This window comes from Bufo gargarizans, chromosome 1 (genome assembly GCF_014858855.1).
Source record: "Bufo gargarizans isolate SCDJY-AF-19 chromosome 1, ASM1485885v1, whole genome shotgun sequence".
In the NCBI taxonomy this organism is placed as follows: domain Eukaryota; kingdom Metazoa; phylum Chordata; class Amphibia; order Anura; family Bufonidae; genus Bufo; species Bufo gargarizans.
Genome location: NC_058080.1, coordinates 631,772,064 through 631,795,150, shown reverse-complemented (window position 1 = coordinate 631,795,150; position 23,087 = coordinate 631,772,064). Strand labels below are relative to the sequence as shown.

The window sequence follows — 23,087 nt, the reverse complement described above, 5'->3', positions numbered from 1 at the left end:
ATATTCTGCAGCGCTTTACACTCAGGGGGTTCAAGTACAAACAGAGTCATAAATAGCATGGCAACAAGCAAGACAACAATTAAAACATGAGGGCCGTGCTCGTAAGAGCTTACAATCTATGAGGAGATAGGGATGAGACAAAAGGTAACTTGGTGCTTGATTTGTGCAATGGTCCGACCCTCTTAAAACTCAATAGAGGTGTAGATTTAAAGCTGCATGAGCCAGTCACCAGCCGATATCTGTAGTGCTTCTGAGTGCATGGGGTGTGGTAGATATCTGATGGAGCAGGTTCAGAAGAATGATTCTGAGGGCGGGGGGATGGAGGAGAGTTAGATTAAGGGATGTAATAGTCTAACCCATGGATGTCAAACTCATGGCCCTCCAGATGTTGCAAAACTACAACTCCCATCATTCCCTGATAGCTGTAGTATGCCCAGGCATGATGGGAGTTGTAGTTTTGCAACAGCTGGAGGGCCACGAGTTTGACATCCCTGGTCTAACCTAAATAGATGTGTTTTTAAGGAGTGCCTAAAACGGTGGATGTTATCAATTAACCTAATTCAGGAGAAGTCTTGGAGATGAGAAGGATTATGGTGGATGTCAGTCGTCAATCATTGGCTGAACGGAGGGCACTGGTAGGGTGGTAGACAGAGATGAGGCAAAAGATGTAGGGGAGTGCGGCACTGTGAAGAGATTTGTGGGTGAAATAAAAAAAGTTATATAGCTACAAATCGAACAAAAAGAGCCGTATCCTTCAAATAATCTTATTCGTTTCCTTACATTTTAATTTCCTTGAAAGATAAGAATCGGGAATTAATCTACAGTCATATCAGGGTTTACATAACATGCACTCATGAGTACACCAGTGAGGGATAGTCTAATCACAGGCATTTTTTCCAGTTGTCTGTATATATATGTAGCCACCCAAAAAATCACTAAGCGGAGCTAATTGATTTGAACTTCGGGGCCATTTAGTTAGTATATTTACTATATATCCATTAGTACAGATGAATTGGGCCAACACACTAAAAATACCTTTTAAACTGTCCTTCCATTTAAAGGAGTTGCCTAAGATTTTGATATTGATGACCTATACTCTGGATAGGTCATCGCTATCAGATCGTGGGGAGGCTCTGACTTCCAGCAGCCCCGCTGATCATCTGTTTGTGAGTGCCGCAGTCTCTTCCTAGCCAAGTGACACCACGTTCATCAGTCACATGGCCTAGGCACAGCTCAAAGGAATGGGGCTTACCTGTAATACCAAGCACTGCAGCTATACAATGAGCAGCCCGGCCTCCTCGAACAACAAATCGGCGTGGGTGCCAGGTGTCGGAATCCAATCGAATTGATAATGATGACCTATCCTGAGTATAGGTCTTCAACATCAGACACTCGGAAAAGCTCTTTAAGTTGCACCTCAAACTTTTGACAATTCACAATACATATGTGTTGACTACAGATTAATGACAGTGGAATAATTCAAAAGATTCAAAACTAGAGCACCACAAGTGTGGAGAGGGAAAGCAACCGAACAAAGATCAAGAGCAGCATGTTAACCATACATAAGCATAAATCATCCATACAAAAGGTTGATATGCAGGGGTGGCTCTAAAGATATGTTAACAAGTACAAAAGTATCAATTCCCCTGTTGTCTTCGGAGCTAATGATGCTAAATATAAGAAAGAAGTAATACAAATACCGTATTTTTCGCCTTGTAAGACGCACCTGCCCACAAGACGCACCTAGGTTTTTGAGGAGGAAAATAACAAACAAAAAAATTTCAACCAAAGGGTGTGCTTTTGGTGGGTTTTGAACTAATGGTGGTCTGTGGATGACACTATTATGGGGGATCTGTGGATAACACTGTTATGGGGGATCTGTGGATGGCACTGTTATGGGGGGGATCTGTGGATGACACTGTTATGGAGGGGATCTGTAGATGACACTGTTATGGAGGGGATCTGTGAATGACACTGTTATGAAGGAGATCTGTGGATGACACTGTTATGGAGGAGATCTGTGGATGACACTGTTATGGAGGGGATCTGTGGATGGCACTGTTATGGGGAGGGGGTTGGCACTGTTATGGGGAGGGGGATCTGTTGATGACACTGTTATGGGGAGGGAGATCTTTGGATGACATTGTTATGGGGAGGGGGATCTGTGGATGACACCGTAATGGGGGGATCTGTGGACATCCATGCTATGGGGGGGATCTGTGGATGACACTATATAGCATCTTATGCTATATGTGTCATCCACAGATCCCCCCATAACAGTGTCCCCCAAAACACCGGGCCCTGCCGCTCACAGCAGTATTCATATCTAAACGGTAATCCTTAACCTCGAGTATGGCAACTTTAACTTTAAAGCAGCGCTATCCTGTTTACTACCTTACAATCAAGCTCCCGTAGCAGCAGGCCGGACAGCAGTGTCACTCACGTCACACTCCTGCTTCATACATAAAGTGGGAGGAGCAGGCGCGTGACGTGAGTGAGTGACGTTACGCTGCCGCCCGCTCTGTCTGTTACCGGAGCTTGATTGTAAGGTAGATTGTAAGGCCGCGAGTTGCCTGCCTCCAGCCTCTCCTCCCTCCCCGCTGATATATCTCTGCGCTGTGCAGCATCGCTGCCGGCGATGCATCAGCGTTAGCGACGTAAAAATGACAGCGTTTGCCCCATAAGACGCATTGCCATTTCCCCCCCACTTATAGGAGGAAAAAAGTGCATCTTATGGGGCGAGAAATACGGTAGTTGTATATAACCAATACAACCATAGTTTGTTAAAGGGAATGTGTCATCAGAAAATTACCTATTGTTTAAATCACTTTTTTTTGTTAAACAGATTTTGTTCTCAAATTTTTGATGATTTTTGGTTTAACTTCCCATGTCACTATATTTAAAAAAGGTACGGATGTAGCATCACAGTCATAATGCATTAACTAGATGTGATAACTCACCAAGTGTGTGCCTGCTAACTCTCCGACATCTGTACCTAAATACATGTAGCTTTCACACTATCGATTAGACCTTATAGACCTTATTGTATATATAACAGAGGATCCAGCATTCGCAATCAGTGATATCACAGCTTATCTACTCCATCCTGATCTCTGCACAGGTCATAGAGTATGCCTAGTAAAATCTCCCATTGAAGTCAATGAGGTCCCCTCGTGTCCATATGGCCCATATGGCAGCTCTCAAAGAACAGGAAGTCATGATATTTTTAAGCCTAGTGGCAAGTATGACAATTACATAATTTTGTAAAAAAAAAGGTCTTAGGCCCCTTGCAGACGAGCGTGTCAGGATTAGGTCCGGATGCGTCCCGGTGCATTGAGGCAAACCTGCGCAAGTAGGTACGCAGTTGCAGTCAGTTTTGACTGCGACTGCGTTCCGTTGTTCAGGTTTTTATTGCGCGGGTGCAATGTGTTTTGCACGCACATGATAAAAAACTGAATGTGGTACCCAGACCTGAACTTCTTCACAGAAGTTCAGGTTTGGGTTCAAGGTTGTGTAGATTGTAATATTTTCCCTTATAACATGGTTATAAGGGAATATAATAGCATTCTGAATACAGATTCATAGTAAAATAGCGCTGGAGGGGTTAAAAAATAAATAAATAATAATTTACCTCACCTTAATCCACTTGTTCGCGCAGCCAGCATCTCTTCTGTCTTCATTTGTGAGGAAAAGGACCTTTGATGACGTCACTACGCTCATCACATGGTCATTTACATGATCCATTACCATAGTGATGGATCATGTGATGAGCATAGTGACGTCATCAAAGGTCCTTTTCCCCACAGATAATGACAGTAGAGATGCCGGGCTGCGCGAACAAGTGGATTAAGGTGAGTTAAATTATTATTATTTTTTTTTAACCCCTCCAGCGCTATTTTACTTAGCATTCTGCATTCCTAATACTATTATTTTCCCTTATAACCATGTTATAAGGGAAAATAATGATCGGGTCCCCATCCCGATCGTCACCTAGCAACCATTTGTGAAAATCGCACCGCATCCGTACTTGCTTGCGGATGCTTGCGATTTTCACGCAACCCCATTTATTTCTATGGGGCCTGCGTTACGTGAAAAACGCACAAAGAGGAGCATGCTGCGATTTTCACGCAACGCACAAGTGATGTGTAAAAATCACTGCTCATGTGCACAGCCCCATAGAAATGAATGGGTCCGGATTCAGTGCGGGTGCAATGCGTTCACATCACGCATCGCACCTGCGCGGAAATCTCGCCCGTGTGAAAGAGGCCTTAGAGATTTCAACCATAGATGGAGGAAGGAACCCTCAGCACCACCTCCTCTAAAGCATAGGTCTGAAGTGTCTGGAAATATACTGCATGAAAGAGTCTTTGGGGAATCAAATGCAGCACCAGCACAACCGTATATCCTGCCTTAGATATTTACTGATAATTTGGAGACCTCACTAACATGTCTTGCCAATTCGACAATATCTATTCCTGTGGGCATATAATCTGGAGATGCTCTCATCTCCACCCGCCTCCAACTGCATTTAAACAGATGAAGCAGTATAGTTCTGTGTATGATGAATGAACGTGTTTATTGTACTCACAGTATATAGCAATGACATATTCCGCAGAGCTTTACAGACATCACTCTGTCCCCAATGGGCTCACGTATTTTCTATTTATAGGTCTCTTTATTTTCCAGATTTGCTGGTACACTGCCGATCGCCAGTATTTGTCTGTACAAGGTCTCTGCTGTCAAGACACAGCATTTTAGTTATTAGACCTATTGACAGTGGTGTCTCACTTAGCTACCACTACATGGCCATCACCCAGCCAAGCCCTGGCCGAAATGCAGGCAGGAGCTCGGTGTCCCTTCAATTTACTAATGAAATAAGGCAACAAGTTAACACTTGATAACACATGGAGTTTTTGGCCACACTGTGACCACGTTTGGCCCCCTAGATCAACCATTCGATGACTGCTATATGGGACACGGACCCTAAGGTAATGGGGCTTTGCTGCAATATTTTTGTAATTGATACCACAGGCACCAAAAGTGCTTATAAAAAAAAAACAAAGCAAAAAAAGCTCAATACATTATATTATGATTTCATTAGCATCAAACACATACATATTTAGATCGGTATCTCTAAATAAAGATAAACTCTACAGATAGGCTGAACCAATATTCGAAAGAATTCATCAAGTAAGCGGTCTATGAAAGCGATCTAGAAATTGTCTAGGAATAACCACATATCTCATTGAGATTACTGATCCCTCGGGAATAGGAAGGCTGTGTTCTGAGAATAATTGCTTAGCCCGCAACTAGTGTTTACACTTTGTGTAGGCGACAAATAGACTTAGATGTTTCCTGCTACTGAGAGTGAAGGCTATCTGGATAGTGAAGCATTTTATACTTCATTTTACAATTTTTTAAACAAAAGCAAAACAATTAAAGTTGTATACCGTGTTATCCCAGAGACTGCAGCAGCACCTGCAGCATTTCTTTCTGGAGATAATCACATACTGTCACTTATGTGAAGGTCCCTTTACATGGCCCAATGGTGCAGGCGATTCCATTTCCTTCCCAGCAATCTCGCCTGCTCGTAAGTAGAAGAGACCGCTGCTATTACATGCATTCTTCTCCACAGTATCAAAGCCATCGCTCGTCCCCATACAGAATCATTATTTGCCGACAGCAGAGGCTGCTTAGACACCACGATCTGCTGCCGGAAAAGATGACTTAGGTGACCACACCAAGGATCCTAAGCGTTTTGCTTGTTCATTGGGTAATCAGTGGCCCCTTTACACCATCAGATTATGGCTAACGTGCGTTCATACGAATGCCCATTAGCCATAATCCGCCGGGGCAGTGTAAAGGATATTTAACATTTCAATTCAATTTGTACATTGTCTTCCCACTTAAAGGTGGAAAGACAATGTAATAAAGCAGCACGAAATGCAAGCAGAATGCTTGGATGTATAGGGAGAGGTATAAGCAGTAGAAAGAGGGAGGTGCTTATGCCGCTGTACAGAACACTGGTGAGACCTCACTTGGAGTATTGTGCGCAGTACTGGAGGCCATATCTCCAGAAGGATATAGATACTCTAGAGAGAGTTCAGAGAAGAGCTACTAAACTAGTACATGGATTGCAGGATAAAACTTACCAGGAAAGGTTAAAAGACCTTAATATGTATAGCTTGGAAGAAAGAAGAGACCGAGGGGATATGATAGAAACTTTTAAATACATAAAGGGAATCAACTCGGTAAAGGAGGAGAGCATATTTAAAAGAAGAAAAACTACCACAAGAGGACACAGTTTTAAATTAGAGGGGCAAAGGTTTAAAAGTAATATAAGGAAGTATTACTTTACTGAGAGGGTAGTGGATGCATGGAATAGCCTTCCTGCAGAAGTGGTAGCTGCAAATACAGTGAAGGAGTTTAAGCATGCATGGGATAGGCATAAGGCCATCCTTCATATAAGATAGGGCCGGGGCTATTCATAGGATTCAGATATATTGGGCAGACTAGATGGGCCAAATGGTTCTTATCTGCCGACACATTCTATGTTTCTATGTTTCTATGTATCTTCCAGCAATTTTATATACTGCAGTATTTCCTTATCTCACAGATGACCAATCACTGTGTTCATCTTGAGAATAAAACACAAGCCATATAGATCCACTGCAAAACGAAGGCTGTGCTAAAATGTGTGCTGTAGCCCTCCACTGCAAATGCCAACAGATTTTGGATGCAGCGTTATTCTTCCTGTCAAACGACGGATAACATGACAGAACATGATAGACCCCACAATTCAATGGGTTCTATTGAATGCTGGTGGTATCCTGATATCTATATGCTGGACCCTACACTTCACCATGACTCCTGTTACATATCGATCTCACAAAGCAGATGTGAACAGAACTACAGCTGTAGAAGAATGTGAACACTGTCGTAGTGAAACTGTAGCTTACCCATGTGTCTTTACATTAGGGTCCATATGGCATACAACAGCTAGCAGCAAAGGCCATCACTGAAAATTCAACAACTTTTAGATAAATATAAATGATTAAAAACTGTACTTAAAGATTTATATTCCCTTTTTTTGTTAGAGAATTACTTGACAGTAACTTGGCTGTTCTTGAAATTCCCATAGAAGTTGTGAAACAGTGAGGGGTTGTGTCTGGCAAGGCAGGTATTTTCCTCCCAGCATGTGCGGCTGGGCTGGTTTCTAGCCAGGTGAGGTCAAATACTGGACCAGAGTTTAATCTACTCAAGACTCACAACCGTATGTATTTTGCGGTCCACAAAAAATGGATCCGCAAAAAAAACGGATGACATCCGCGTGCATTCCTTATTTTGCGGAACGGAACAGCTGGCCCTTCATAGAACAGTACTATCCTTGTCTGTAATGCGGACAATAATTGGACAAGTTCTAGCTCTTAGCGGAATGGATATACGGAAATGGAATGTACACAGAGTACATTAATTTTTTTTTGCGGAACCATTGAAATGAATGGTTCCTTATAAGGACCACAAACGGAAACCGCAAAAACGGAACGGAAACGGAAATAAAATAAGTTTGTGTGCAAGAGGCCTAAGAGACACATTTTTACTTTGAAGGTTGGATCTTCCTCCAGTGGGGTTTTTACCAAGTCGTTAGTTATTGACCCCCATTATTTTATCCTGATTGCTGTTGTAAGTAATATAAACACTGTTCTAAATGTATATAGAAGTTTTATTGACCCTTTTAGGGCACCTGCACACAAAGCAGATTACGTGCATTTATTTCTCAAAAAATTTCATGCAGAAAAAATGCTACGTAATACACGTTGCTTATTTTTTTATTGTGGAAATTGAGCTGCCGTGCAGATTTTAAAATGAGCACCATGTCAATTGTTTGTGTGATTCCACACCTTATATATAGTTCTTTTCCCCATATACTTCAATGTTAAACAGAAAATCTGCACCATATTGCTCAATAAAACCGCATAAAAACTCCACAAAAAACAACCAAAACCGCAATAGATTAGGTGGATTTATGTGTTTTCTATGTGGTTTTTGTGTGGATTTTGGGCGGGTTTTCTGCATACAAATATGCAACATGTGCAGGTGGCCTTACAGTTTAAATCTGCTTACTGCATCCTCTTCAGTAGACAAAGAGTTCATCACAAACCAGTCTATTATGTTCACATGGCGTCTTTTGCAGTGGAACACTGGTGCGGACACCCGTGCAGAAATTTTGCTGTCGTGTAAATTCTGCCTCCTATTCATTTCAATGAGAGGCAGCACTGAGGATCGTGAAGTGGCAGCTTAAAGCCGTGGCCGCGCAGAGATGGGACAAGTCTGCTCTTGGAGCGTTTGTGGATTTAAAGAGGACCTTTCACCTGGAAAAACATTGTGAACTAAGTATCCTGACATATACAGCGGCGCCCAGGGATCTCACTGCACTTACTATTATCCCTGGGTGCCGCTCCGTTCTCCCGTTATGCCCTCCGGTATCTTCGCTCTGTAAGTTATAGTAGGCGGAGTCTGCCCTTGTCCTGTGGGCGTCTCCTTCTCCTAGGCTGCAGCGCTGGCCAATCGCAGCACAGAGCTCACATCCTGGGAGTTTTTTTTCTCACAGGGTGTGAGCTGTGCGCTGCGATTGGCTAGCGCTACAGCCTAGGAGGAGGAGACGCCCAGCAGAACAAGGGCAGACTCCGCCTACTATAACCTACTGAGCGAAGATACCGGAGGACATAGCGGGAGAACAGTGAGATCCCTGGGCGCCGCTGTATATGTCAGGATACTTCATTCACAATGTTTTTCCAGGTGAAAGGTCCTCTTTAAGCCTCCGCAATTTTCTGCGCTGCCTCTCATTCAAATTAATGGGAAGCAGAAAAGACATGGCTGCCGGCAGGATTTCGGTAAAATTTCTTCACGGCTGTCCCAAATTCCACAGTAAAACCTGCCGTATGAACAGCCCCCTGTTTGTCGTTAGTCCACCTTACAAATGCAGCATCTTGTATTTCCATGTGACCCATAAAGAGATCAATCGAAGGAAATAAAACTGAAATCACAAATAATACATAGAATTTAAGGTATTGTAAACTCTATTTCCATTGCTTTCAAGAAAAATAAATCTGCCACAAAATGCAGCTTTCTTGAAGGTGAAAAATAGCATTAAGTACATCGCTCCATCTAGCCCAGGCTCTTTTCATTTTGCGACTTTGATATATCGTCGTCAAGTACCAGAGACTGATAAGCTCCTATGATACATATGAAGTGATAATCTCTAGAAACAGACAGCGGCTCACCTTATTACAAAGTCATGGCTGTCAATCTCCTTGCCACATCCGCTGCCGAGAAGAATTCCAGAATTCCCCACCACTGCACAGGTCTGAAAACGCCGGCTCTTCATCGGTGATACTTCAGGCAGAAGACTGTGCAGATTCTGTGAAATATTTAGAGTACGGCGTCTATCCAGAACATAATGAATTACGTCTCCCGGCTTGAAGCTGCTTTTAACAACAGATACGTCTCTCTCTGCGTCCAGAAATCGGAGAATATCTTTCCTATGAGAAAAGAACATAATAAGCATATCAGCATAGCCAAAACGCATATTATACATACGCCAAAAACTCCAGCTAAAAACATAATTCTGCTATTTCTTGGTTCATTTTACTTGCAACCATCCAAAGGGAACGTGCTACGCTATACACGTATTCCTATCTGTGATTAGCATACTATACAGCAGGAGGAGCTGAGAAGATTAATATATAGCAGAGGTCAGCCACCTCCGGCACTCCAGCTGTGGAACTACAACTCCCAGCATACTCTATTCACTTCTATGGGAGTTCTGAGCACAGCCAAGCAAGTGTGCATCCTGGGAAACGTAGTTTCACCACAGCTGGAGTGCCGCAGGCTGTAATAGATGGTAATGATGTGATTGATCCTGCCTATGATATGCCATCATGGATGAGCAGCCTGGCAGGAAAACTCGCCGATATGTAGTATATGCAAGTGCCAGAGCTCAGCTCGGCAAGTAGAAACAGCCAGTCCCGCTCACATTCTAGGACAGGTTGCTGGCAGCTATTTTAAATAATTCCTGAAGAGCCTCTTTAAATCCCTGTTCTTTTTAGGCTTAAGGGCTCATTCACACGATCGTATAAATGAGTCCGCATCCGTTCCACAATTTTGCAGAACGGGTGCGAACCCATTCATTACAATGGGGCTGCAAAAGACGAGGACAGCACAAACAAAAGATGGAGCATTTACTATTGTTGTCCGCAATTGTGGACAAAAATAGGCATTTACTATCATAGTGGCGGCCATAAGCGGTCCGCAAATTGTAGAACGCACACGTGGCGATATCCTTTTTTTGCGGATATGCAATTTGTGCACCGCAAAACAGTACAGCCCTGTAAATGTAGCCTAAAAGTCATGTGGGTGGTCCTATTCAGTGACTGAGAGCCTTCCTTGTACAGATGTAGCTGTCAATCACTGAACAGGACCGCCCATTGGACTCCAAAGCTCAGAATGAGCAAAGAGTTGAATGAATAAATTACAAGTTATATTCCCATAAAACCATATATCAATCTGCTCAGCTCCTCCTGCTCTATAACCTGCTGCCCGAAGATTAGACAACATGTAAAATGTGACAGGTTCCCTTTAAGTTGTATAAGTTCAGGCTCACACATCAGCTGTATGACAACCACTGTTGTTTTACTAATATCAATGGACGTCAACAACATGATCTTGTTAAAGGGGTCGATCTGGTTTCAGGAAATCAGACAACACATGGGATCCTCCTGCAAGACATAACTCAGCGTCACTTACATGACAGTACTGCCGTTTTGTTTACCCAGTGGTGATGTCACGTTGACAACACATGACCACTGCAGCCAATCACTGGCCTCTACAGTGAACCACTAAGGCCAGTGATTGGATGCAGCGGTCACATGTTGTCAACGTGACGACACCGCTGAAGCTGGGTAAACAGAGCCTAGCCAGGAGAGCCGAAGCAGCACAGGAGCTGTCAGGTAACTAACCCTAATAAAGCTGTATGATCTGTAGCAGCGATACACATGGCGTTCAGCCCCACAGCATGGAGGCAGTTCGCACCCTCCTCAAAGAACTTACTAACAATGAATAAGACACCACAATCTGGGTTGGATAAATAATAGCCGCAATGCTTTATTATGGGTTACCTTCATTAAATTAACACCAGAATCAATTATAGTAAATAATTAAATAATTATAAATACTTCTCCAATAAATAATTAATTCAATAACCCATAAGCATAATCAATTAATTAGAACTACATCCACCCAGCTACAATGAGTCAGCAAAGCGACAAAACTCTTTGGGGGCGGGGCGATGCTCCTCTTCTGTCTTCAGACTGGCCCCGAACCACTGGAGCACCTGAAATATAAAGGGGACAAGATTCCCGCCGCAAGCATCACAACAAATCACAGCTGTGGAATTCTCCCCCCAGCAACCGTTCTCCACCAATCAGCTTCCAGGATTCTTCAGCCAGCCAATATCCAAGAACTGGAAAAAAACTGTTACCTCAGAACACCTTTACAGGTACCCTAAAGTAAAAGAGCGGGAAAAGAAAGAGGAGGGGGGCGACGAAGGAGGCACTACCTATATATATACACACATAAACATGTACCTACATATACATACCCTACATATATAACAAAGGTGCCTGTGCCTCCAAGTGTCCCCCAAGCTAAACACTCTGGGGGATTATTCAGTCTCAAGGAGGTCTTTGCCTTATTTTTTACAAATCGTACAGTATTTGCACAGTGGATTTTTTTGCACACTGTAGTAGTACTTTGTGCCTTTTGAATCATGTGATGTCACGCCTATTATGAATTACTTTTGCACTAGCACTTTGTATTTCCAGAATTATGTGACGTCATATTTATAATGAATTACTTCGATCATATTTCTATATATATTTTCAATTTTTTATTTTTTGCATATTTCCATGTGAATTGGATAGGGTTGTTTTTTTGGATTTCTATCTGACATTTTTCCACTTTAGTTTATTTATTTGATTCACTTATTAGACCCCATATTTACTATATGCATTATGCAGTGGGGGGAGGGGGGGGGGGTCTCACATATATCTCATTTGAGACCCTCTGGTTTGTTTGTTTTTAATTGGTTTAAAGATTGTCCAATGAAGCTATATTTTATCATACAGTGTGCATTGGCCTTGGTGCATTTTGACTTTCAGTTTTACATGTGGGTGGCACCTGAATTATTAGTATTATTAGTAGTGCCAGCCCTCTTACATATATGTGTGTGTATATGTCTTACTTTCGCCGCACTGCGCATGCGCCCGACATCCTGTATCAAACGCGCCCGCGCCCGGCATCTGGGCGCGGGCGCGTTTGATACAGGATGTCGGGCGCATGCGCAGTGCGGCGAAAGTAAGACGGCGCGTAGTACGCGCGGCAGCCGGGACCGCGCTCCTGCCGCCCTTTACTGCGCATGCGGCCGTTGAGCGCGGTCCCGGAATCGGATTTCGGCTGTCAGTCACAGAGGCAGGGGGCGGGGAGAGGGCCATGTAAGACGCCGAGGCCGCTGCCCCCGTGACTTCAAGCCTGACTTGAAGCACGGGGCAGCAGCTGAATATAACATCGATTTCTGACTGAGCATACATGCTGCAAAACTAACAAAAAGTGCATCAGGAAACGACTATACAGCACTATAAGGTACTGTAAACAGCTTAATAGGCGATTTTTGGGTGACAGGTTCCCTTTAATAAAAATATAATTTTTTTTTGCTGCACTCTGCATGATGGCAAAGCACAGTATACTAGGATTTTGTGCTTTTTTGTTAAACATGGGACAAAAACATGATGTAAACAAAGCCTTCAATAAAGTTTGGAAAAACACTTGTTTAGATAAAAACTAGCTCCTATGCAAGCTCCACCACCCACCTCCATAGGTATTTATCTAATGTGTGAGAGAAGTTTAAAGGGGTTGTCTCACTTCAGCAAATCACATTTATTCTGTACATGTTAATACAAAGCACTTCCTAATGTATTGTGATTGTCCATATTGCCTCCTTTGCTGCCTGGATTCATTTTTCAATCACATTATACACTGCTCCTATCCATGGTTACGACCACCCAGCAATCCAACAGTGGTGGTCGTGCTTGCACACTATAGGAAAAGGCGGCAGCCTATGTGCACTCCCGTAGTCCTGGCCAATAGAGACTAGCGCCTTTTCCTATAGTGTACAAGCACGGCCACTGCTGCTGGATTACAGGGTGGTTATAATCCCTGGAAACGAGCAGTGTATAATGTGATGGAAAAATGAGTCAAGCCAAAAAAGCAGGCAATATGGAGAATCACAATACATTAGTAAGTGCCTTGTATTATGTCTACATGATAAATGTAATTTGCTGAAAAGTTCTGTGGTATATTACAAGATGTCGTTGAAAAGAGCTTCTCGGTCCCCATGGTAAGCCTTCCTGCCCTGTGGACTGTCATCTTAGTAGTATTACGGGGACCTAGCTAATCAGAATATCTTTTTGTTATGTGGCCCAATCTTCTTACAGTATGATAACTGAGCGTACACCGACAAGATGCTCTTCTCTACCTCGGACTGCTGATAACTAAAACAACTTACTATTCACATCACATCTCCTAGTAGCTCTTCTTCATCGAAATAAAATTCCTTTTAACCTCCAGTGCAGACACGTCAGTAGAATAAAGGCACTTGTTAATGCCAGACTGTATAAGAATATCTTTATCATGGGAACCATGCCTCTTGTATGTGTGCACGTAGAGAGGAGCTGTCACCGCTCCTGACATGCCTGTTTTAATAGTGTCATATATTCCTTATGTACTAACAATCCTGAAGCATCTATTCTTACGGCTCTATGTTGTGCCATTCCTGTATTATTTCTACTAGAAGTTATGGATGAATTGCTATTAGCTTTCAGTAAGGGTACAGAGGGGCGGTAACCAGTAGTGGGTGTGTACCTGTACAGACTGAAAATGTCAGCACTGATTGGATAGAGTGAGTCTGTGCAGGCACCCCCCCCAACTGGTTACCTCCCGTCTGTACCCTTACTGAAGGCCAATAGCAATTCATTCATAACTTCCAGTAGAAATAAAACAGGAATGTCACATTATAGAGTCATAAGAATAGATGTTCCAGAATTGTTAGTACATGGGGAACACTATTAAAACAGGCATGTCAGGAGCAGTGACAGGTCCTCTTTAATGTAAATACATACTGGAGCAACATAAAGGGGTTTTGTCACTTTAGCAAATATCATTTATTAGGTAGAGGTACTGAATACAAGCCACTTACTAGTGTATTGCTATTAGCCATATGGCTTCCTTTGCTGGCTGGATTCATTTTTCCATCACACTGTACCCGAATCAAATCTGCTGACCAATTTAATTCCAAATTCATTTCAAGAAATTCGCTCATCTCTAGTTGTGCCATTTTTCTAGAAACCACTCTCAGCATTGATAAGACTGTTACGAGCACTGGTGGAAGCACACCATCACTACACTTTCTACTCAGATATCAGCAATGTTGATGTGATTGCTAGTGGAGGCGCACTAACTAGATGGGTATTACTGTTTGATCCTTCGGGCCGTCCTCATGCACAGAGCGCCACAGCGTCCGCCACAGTACTCCTTGCTAGCCCTGTTCCGGAGCTCCAGTGATCTTTACACCACTGTTTTTGAATTTATCTTGATTTGGAATCATTTTTTTTGCCTAAACATTTTTCAAAAGGTAATGTTAAAATGTAAACCTAAAAGTGTTGCTAGAAAAACAACCATAGAATGCCCAATAAAAATATAAATACTTTATTATGTCATCAATTGATCAAAAATTCATAAGACATTTTCACAGAATTACTATGGAGAACAGTCAGCAAAACAACCTGGATGCGGTAGTCCCCACCGCCGGTGCCTCAAAAACCCGCCAAACAGATGGAATACATGTATGTGCAATATGCAGTGAGGTGATTCACAAGTAGAAAGTATCCGGTATATACCAGCTACAAGTGACTGTGATATTCACCTCATTGCACAGCCCAGTGGAGAGTCAGTATATAATAATGGAGCCCTAAATGATAATATTCTAGAGCAAATAATCACACAGCGTCCTTCTAATATATTCAGATGGATATACCCCTATACATCAGGTCATGAATAGCAGGCTGCAAAAAAACAGACTCTCATACAAAAATACCCACTGGGAACGTGAACATACCCACAGACATGATGGAGGGCTGAGACACCGGACACAGGGCAGGCTGGAACCCCGACGCTCGTTTCGCCTCAGCTTCGTCAGGAGGTTAATGAGAATGTGGTCATGGCTCCCTCTTTATACCCCCCATGTAGCTACACATATGCAAATAGACAATATAACTCAGCTGATACCTATTTACCGAGCGCTTGTGCCCAATGATGCGCGCCGAGTACATCATGGAGGCGCCACATTCGTCAGAAGGAGGGGTGGAACGCAAACATGCGTTCCAGCCCGCCTCCCAAGGAAACACAGCGGCGTCCCCACGTGACCCGGCGCACAGCGCATCCTGGCCAAGCGCTGTATCAGCCCATCCAGCATACGTGCCATTCAGCTCTGGAGATGTCAGAACAGTGTGTGATTATTTGCTCTAGAATATTATCATTTAGGGCTCCATTATTATATACTGACTCTCCACTGGGCTGTGCAATGAGGTGAATATCACAGTCACTTGTAGCTGGTATATACCGGATACTTTCTACTTGTGAATCACCTCACTGCATATTGCACATACATGTATTCCATCTGTTTGGCGGGTTTTTGAGGCACCGGCGGGGGGACTACCGCATCCAGGTTGTTTTGCTGACTGTTCTCCATAGTAATTCTGTGAAAAATGTCTTATGTATTTTTGATCAATTGATGACATAATAAAGTATTTATATTTTTATTGGGCATTCTATGGTTGTTTTTCTAGCAACACTTTTAGGTTTACATGATTGGTTCTCTGTTTGCCCTCATTTACGGTATTATAGTGAGGCCCCTTTTTCTTTTTTCGGTTCTATAATGTTAAAATGTGTTCACAATTTTCCGCAATCCTAATACCTTCAAGTGAAAATCAAACTGCCAGCTCCAGATGTTCCCATACATCCCCAGTGACGGCTGCAGACAGTCACTGCTACAGAACCATTCACTACTGTAACTTCAACAAATCTCAAATTTAAACTCAGTGGTGTAGTGATTTTTCTGATGTCAGCAGCGCTGTCCGATCCAAGAGCGGGGGAGGGGGGGTCTCACAGTGAGCACAGGGTACTCTAAGAAGCTAGAGGCCATTGAAGTAAAAACTAGGAATAGACAGAAGGACTAAAAAGTAGAGCACAAGATATTTTTAACTCTACATTTCCCATGTTAGTGGTTGTGTCACAAAAAATATTCAGCATTTTTCAAACCAGCACTAGATCTGAATTCTTTTGTAATTGGATATAATTAAAAATGTATTACAGCCACTGAGTTATTCAATAAAATGTATCCGTACAGCGCCACCTGCTGTTTGTTCTTTTCCCGCATTTTTTGTCTGTCTCACTGAGCTGGTCGAACATCAGATCAAATCCTCATCTGTTACCAGCCATAAGTTCTGTTAGAAGCTGTGGCAGTTACAGGGAGAGGGCTGCAGAAGAAAGCTAGCACAGTGATGGCTAACCTCCGGCACTCCAGCTGTTGTGAAACTACGACTCCCAACATTCTCCATTCATTTCAGTGGAGTTCTGAAAACAGCCAAGCAAGTGTACGTCTTGGGATTCATAGTTTGAGAACAGCTGGAGTGCCGGAGGTTAGCCATCACAGATCTAGCAGAACAAGTGGAACAATGAATGTGGAGATCTCTATATCTATCTGCAGTACAGGGCTGGTTCTAGCCCCCATTCACATGACCGTATTTTATATCCGCATCTGAGGCACATTTTTTGGCGGAAGGAATGTGGACCCGTTCATTACAATGGGTCCCCAAAAAATGCAGAAAGTACACTGTGTGCTGCCCGCATCTGTATGTCCTTTCCGTATCGCCGCAAAAAAAAAAAAAAAAAGAACACGTCCTATTCTTGTCCGTTTTGCCGAGAATAGTCATTGTTACAATGGGTCCGCAAAAAAAAAAACTAAATGGATGCAACACAGAGGTCACATTGACATCATCTGTATTTTTTGAGAACTTCAAAATACATACGGTTGTGTATTATTATGCGTGATTTTCATTTTTTACATCAATTCCGGCATAACTCCTACTACTGAGGTGATCAAATTCTATGCTTTTTGATAAATATACTTTTTCTTTTAGAGAAATAGCAAACCAATGATTAATACTTAATGGCTATTTTGATTGGAAACTTACAACAGAAGTAAACCAGAGAAGTGGTTCACGTGGTTTATGTACGATTTTAGTTTTAATTCCTCTTTGTAAAAATATTCCATATTTCTTAACATTAAAAACAGAAGTTTTGTCGTCATTAAGTTATTACAAATTAGTGAATGAATTAGATTATATTGTGTTGCCACTTTCTCTAAATTGAACTAATAAAAAGTGTCAATTTTAATTATCAAAACCCGAAAAATACAATTTGCGTGAACTGAGAACAGCAGATGAAGAGTAATAGCTACTGGTGGCATGTAAACATGATCCATTCTGTGTTAATAAGAGATATAATGGAATCACTGGCTGGTACTTTTTACTCATTAGCTCCATCACATTCAGTTTGCTTCTCAGAGATAACACATTGCATACAAAGCTGTAATTGTTACTCTTAGAGATGCAGCCTGTTAATAGAATGAGACTTGATGGAGATATTAATGAGCACATAAAACGCCATGTTCTGGTCTCTCTTTCTGGCAAGAGCCCAATCCATGACACTGTATGTTAGAAACTTAGGTTCTAGTTAGTGATGAGCAAAGTATTTGAAAATTCGGTTCAGCTGCTTCGCCGAATTTAACTAAAAAGTTTGCTTTGTGATGAATGACTTTGTCACATCTTTTTAAGTAGTGGGTGCAATTGCGCCGCTCCCCGTCATTGTACCCCTCAGATACTGTGTTCATAGCTGATAGCGGCATCTGACAGTAATAGAGTGTATGTAAAATAAAAAACTAAATAAATAATACTCACCTCGACGAGCCAGCTGCCGCCATCTTGATAGAAGATTTAGCGCAAAATCTCGGGCGGCCCGTTGGTGGCATCATACATCATTGCACACGGGATTTCGTGGCAAGATCTTCAATGAAGACAGAGGTGGCTGTCTCATTGTGATTAAATGGATGATGTAAGTATTTTTTTTTATTTTTTTTTACTGCCATTCAGGGAAACAGGTTCTGAGTAATATTAAAATGGGATTATTTTTAATATTTACTTTAAAGGGGTTGTCCGAGTGTTTTATACTGACGGCCTATCCTCAGGATAGGTCATCAGTATCTGATCGGTGGGGGTCTGACTCTCGTCACTCCTGGCGTTCGCAGCTGACTCTAGGCCAGTGACATCACGTTCATCGGTCACATGGCTTAGTCGCAGCTCAGTCCCATTCAAGTAAATGTGACTGAGCTGTGATACCAAGCACAGCCGCTATCCAATAGACGGTGCTGTGCTTGGAACTATGCAAGGTTCTCACTACATCTCCGAGACGTCTTCAAACAGCTGATTGGTGGGGGTGCCAGGAGTCGGACCCCCACTAAGCAGATACTGATGACCTATCCTGAGGATAGGTTATCAGTATAAGGCCTCATGCACACGACCGTATGTATTTTCCGGTCCGCAAAAAATCTGTGTGCATTCTGTATTTTGCGGAACGTAACCGCTGGCCCCTAATAGAACAGTCCTAATCTTGTCCGTAATGTGGACAATAGTATGAAATGTTCTATTTTTTTGTGGAACGGAAATACAGACATACGGAAACGGAATACACACGGAGTAACTTCCTTTTATTTTGTGGACCCTATGAAATGAATGGTTCCATATATACGGTCCACCAAAAAAATGGAATGGACACGGAAAGAAAATACGTTTGTGTACATGAGGCCTACTGGTCCCTTTACACGGGACGACAATCTAGCAGATTATCGTTAAGGAAGCATTCCTTCCCGACAATCTGTTGCTCGATGGTGGAGGAGACTGCTGTATTAACACGCAATGATCTCCTCCAGAGTATGGGAAGGATTGATTGCTAATGGCATCGCTCTTCCCCATAATAGACTTGTTTCCCGGAAGCAGATTGTGTTTAGACAGATTTATCTGCAACTGGGAAACAATGATCTTTTGTGCTGCACAAAATATACAATGCCTTTACACCGCCAGATCATCACTAACGAGCGTTACTAGTAAGACTGGTTAGCGATGATCTGTTCAGTTGTTGGCCGTGTAATGGGCCCTTAAAACACTTGAAATTTTTTTTATATCCTTTGGATATACCATCAATATCCTGTCGGGAGGAATCTGGTGAGGGTGCTTGGAGTCAATCATGTGAGTAAAGGGGCCACAGTGCACAGACAAGTGTCCTGGGAGCAGTGTTGCACATTCTGTAGGTTCCTGAGGCTCCGGAGGTTGCCTAACAAACAATGAGCGTGCTAAGAGGTCCAGTGAGAATGAATTAAATTATCACTCAACGGAGCCACTGTCCTCGTCAAAATCTGTTCAGTTATGCTCCAATATTAATTATTAACTAATTAATTATTAATATTAAATTGCTGAGTTGTTTGAGTCAATTTACTATAGAAATACTATATAATAACTACATTTTCTAAGAGGGTTATAACACTGTGTCTTTGGCAGAGGTAAGGCTGAGAATCTGCTGTAATGCTGGGACAACCCAACAACTTTGGCTGCGACAGAGCATGACCAAAGCTCACTGTGCAGCACTACAGCCTCATAAGATAATGGAGTAGTGTTGTGACCCGCAAGTTGCCACGACCCTGACCTGATGATCGTAAGGAATCACAATTTTTTATGTTTCTCAGGTCACCGGTAACTCACTGGTCGCAACACAACCCCATTTGTTTCTATTATGTTGCAAGACCTAAAACTGCTAAGGAAAACATGCATGTGTCAGGCTAGGTTCACGTCACAGCTTCGTTTTCCGTTCTTCTGATCCTTCCGTTTGCATCCGTTTTCTACCTGAGATACATTATTTTACATGGGAGAAAAAGTCATCCACCAAAATAACAACTCTCAGAGGGAAATGGCTAAAAAGGATGCAAAATGAGCATAACGGATACTCAAAATAAAGGACCTGTTTTTTTTTGTTTGTTTGTTTTGTTTTCTGTTCTTCTGACGGATCAGAAGAATGGCCAACGAAATGGTGATGTGAACCTGGCCTCACACGTGGATTTTGCCTGTGTACATTACAGCAGATGTCATTCATAGCACCATCATTTTGCAGACATAAAAATCAGTAGGAAGACCTAAAGATCCAGTGGAGAAATCCAACACCTGTGAATGGAGTTTTAAAAATCACATGTAGCAGTTTAATTTCCAAGGGTAAAAAGAGGTTACAGACACAGGTGTGTTTAAGTAGACACTGATCATTTGATATAATGCTCTATCTTCCTATCTATAGTCCCATCTCTCTACATAAGGATGCTGCTATGGGAACTGTCATACAACATTTATAGAAGCTGTGAGAAATAATATACACGTATGCTGCCTTGCAAATTCAGAAAGATTATCAGAAATCTGTCTCAAATTTACAAAGATATCAAACTGCAAGTAAAATAAGAATAGGAGTAATTTCAAAATTATTCAAGGTAAAGAATTATTAATTGTGACAATTAGGCTTAATTCACACTTAGACTAGTCTAATATTACGCCAGATTAATCACAGTGGCTGATGCTGGATGATGAATCTGGTGCACCTTTATGCTGTCTTTACACGACCTACGGTATTATTGTCTCTCTGTAAACCATGCCTCCTTTCTTATAGCCCACATCCCTTGCCAGCTAAGCCACATCCCGTTTTCCAGATGAAACTGATAAAGTGTCTAATACATAAATGTGGCGCAAAGCATGCACACCAGTTTTTATGCAAATTACTTCAGAACTGTGGAAAATGTTGCTTAATAAATCTCCTCCATTGTCTGCAGCTGTTTTCAAGCGAGGTGTTCACGCATCATGAAAAACTGCAATATCTCGATGTTTTGTACAAATGTGAATGCGAAATCTGCTTCCCGTTGTAAAGGAATATGGTAAAGTGGACCAACAATCACTACTTCCTGTCTTGGGAGCCTCGTTTCTGGTAATAAAGCATCATTGTTAAAGGGGTTGTCCAGGTTCAGAGCTGACCCTGGACAGCCCTCCATTTTCACCCCAGCAGCCCCCCTGACATGAGCATCGGAGCAGTTCATGCTCCGATGCTCTCCTTTGCCCTGCGCTAAATCGCGCAGGGCAAAGGCATTTTTCAGAGTTCCGGTGACGTACCGGGCTCTCCATGGGGCTGACAGGAACCCCGGTGACGTCACCGGCACTGATGGGCGGGATTTGGTAAAGTAAAACGGCTAGGGCAGAGCTAAAGCCCGCCCCCTCAGAGCCGGTGACGTCACCGAACACACTGCTGGGCAGAAGTTACCGCCCGGCAGTGTGTAATTAAAAACAAAAGAGCCTGTGCCCTGCGCGATCTAGCGCAGGGCAAGGGAGCGCATCGGAGCATGAGATGCTCTGATGCTAGGCTCAGGGGGGCTGCCGGGGTGAAAATAAGGGTATGTCCGGGTTCAGCTCTGAACCCGGACAACCCCTTTAAAGGGGTTGTGCCAAATCTTGAATTTATGCCCTACCCATGGCATAGGGGGTAAGTAAGTGATTGGTAGGGGTCCAACCACTGGGACCCCCACCGATCCTGAGAGAAGAGGTCCAGTTTTGCCAATCTGATGGAGCGGTAGGTTAGGCACGTGCCCTGTTGCTTCATTAATTCTGTATGGGAGTGCGGGAAATAGCCAAGCACTGTACTCGGCTATCTCTAACAGTCCAATAGAGGACGCATGCCCGACCTGTCTTTCCATCAGATTGGGAGAACAGGACCCCGTTCTCTTGGGGTATCGGTATGGGTCCAAGAGGTCAGACCCCAACCATCAGTTATCCCCTATCCTGTGTAGGGTCTGAGCCCCTTGTTCCTCCTCACTGCACAACTAACTGCATCAAGTAGACAGTCACTGAGAACCTGCCACAATAAGAGGACTGCATATGCTGCCATCTTCGAGACAAAGGTTCATTATTTCTCTTTATGTCACTTGACAGTCATAATGATATAAGCCCCCCCCCCCATAAATATTAAAGGGGTTCTCTGAGAATTAAGAAAATTGAAATACTTAAATATTACTTTATGATAAATATATTCCTGAATACCTTTCATTAGTTATAATGGGTTATTTTTGCCTACACAATCATAAGGAGAAAAAAATGCACACGTTACTTTACAGCACTTTACAGCACTGATCTGTAGAGCTGCCTCATCTTCCTCTCTGCCCTGCTTGTCAGGGATCATGATCCTGAATACACCTGATAAGATCTCTATGGGAATGGAGATGATAAGGAGTACAGAAAAGAGAGTGGGGTGTAGCTAATGAGCAGCAGCATTTGCATGCAGTCTCCATTACCACAGCCCCACATTACCACAGTCTGTTCTGTCCATGCTCTCCGTACTTCATGTCTACTCATGAACTTAATTTCCCAGAGATTCAGGATCATAATCACTGACAAGCTGAGCAGAGAGGAGGATGAGGCGGCTCTTTAGCTTAGTGTTGTGAAGTAACTTGTTCTTCTGTGTGATTTGGAAATGCTTTGTGTTTTTTGTGAACAGCAGCAATTTTGTTTCCTCTAATGATTGCTCCCCAGATAAAACGAGCCATTATAAGTAATGAGAGGTATTTAGGAATATATTTATTATAAAGAAATATTTAAGTATTTTCATTTTCTTAACTCCCGGAGAACCGGAGCAGCCAACAATCTAATGTGTACGGGGAGCCCTCAACTTTTACTGGACAGATGATGAAGAGGTTCTGTAAAAAATGTAAAACATTTTCCTAAAGCTATGACCCTCACTTTAAGGCCTCATGCACACGACCGTTGTGTGCATCCGTGGCCGTT

At 42.7% G+C, this 23,087-nt stretch overlaps 1 protein-coding gene across 1 annotated transcript in view; it reads right to left on the bottom strand.

The window, feature by feature from the left end:
* ST8SIA4 (ST8 alpha-N-acetyl-neuraminide alpha-2,8-sialyltransferase 4) overlaps positions 1 to 23,087 on the bottom strand; it is a 168,682-nt gene that overhangs the window by 79,309 nt on the left and 66,286 nt on the right. The window contains exon 3 of the mRNA XM_044275975.1: positions 9,285 to 9,542. Coding sequence (XP_044131910.1) covers positions 9,285 to 9,542 — 258 coding nt within the window. The remainder of the gene's footprint in view (positions 1 to 9,284; positions 9,543 to 23,087) is intronic.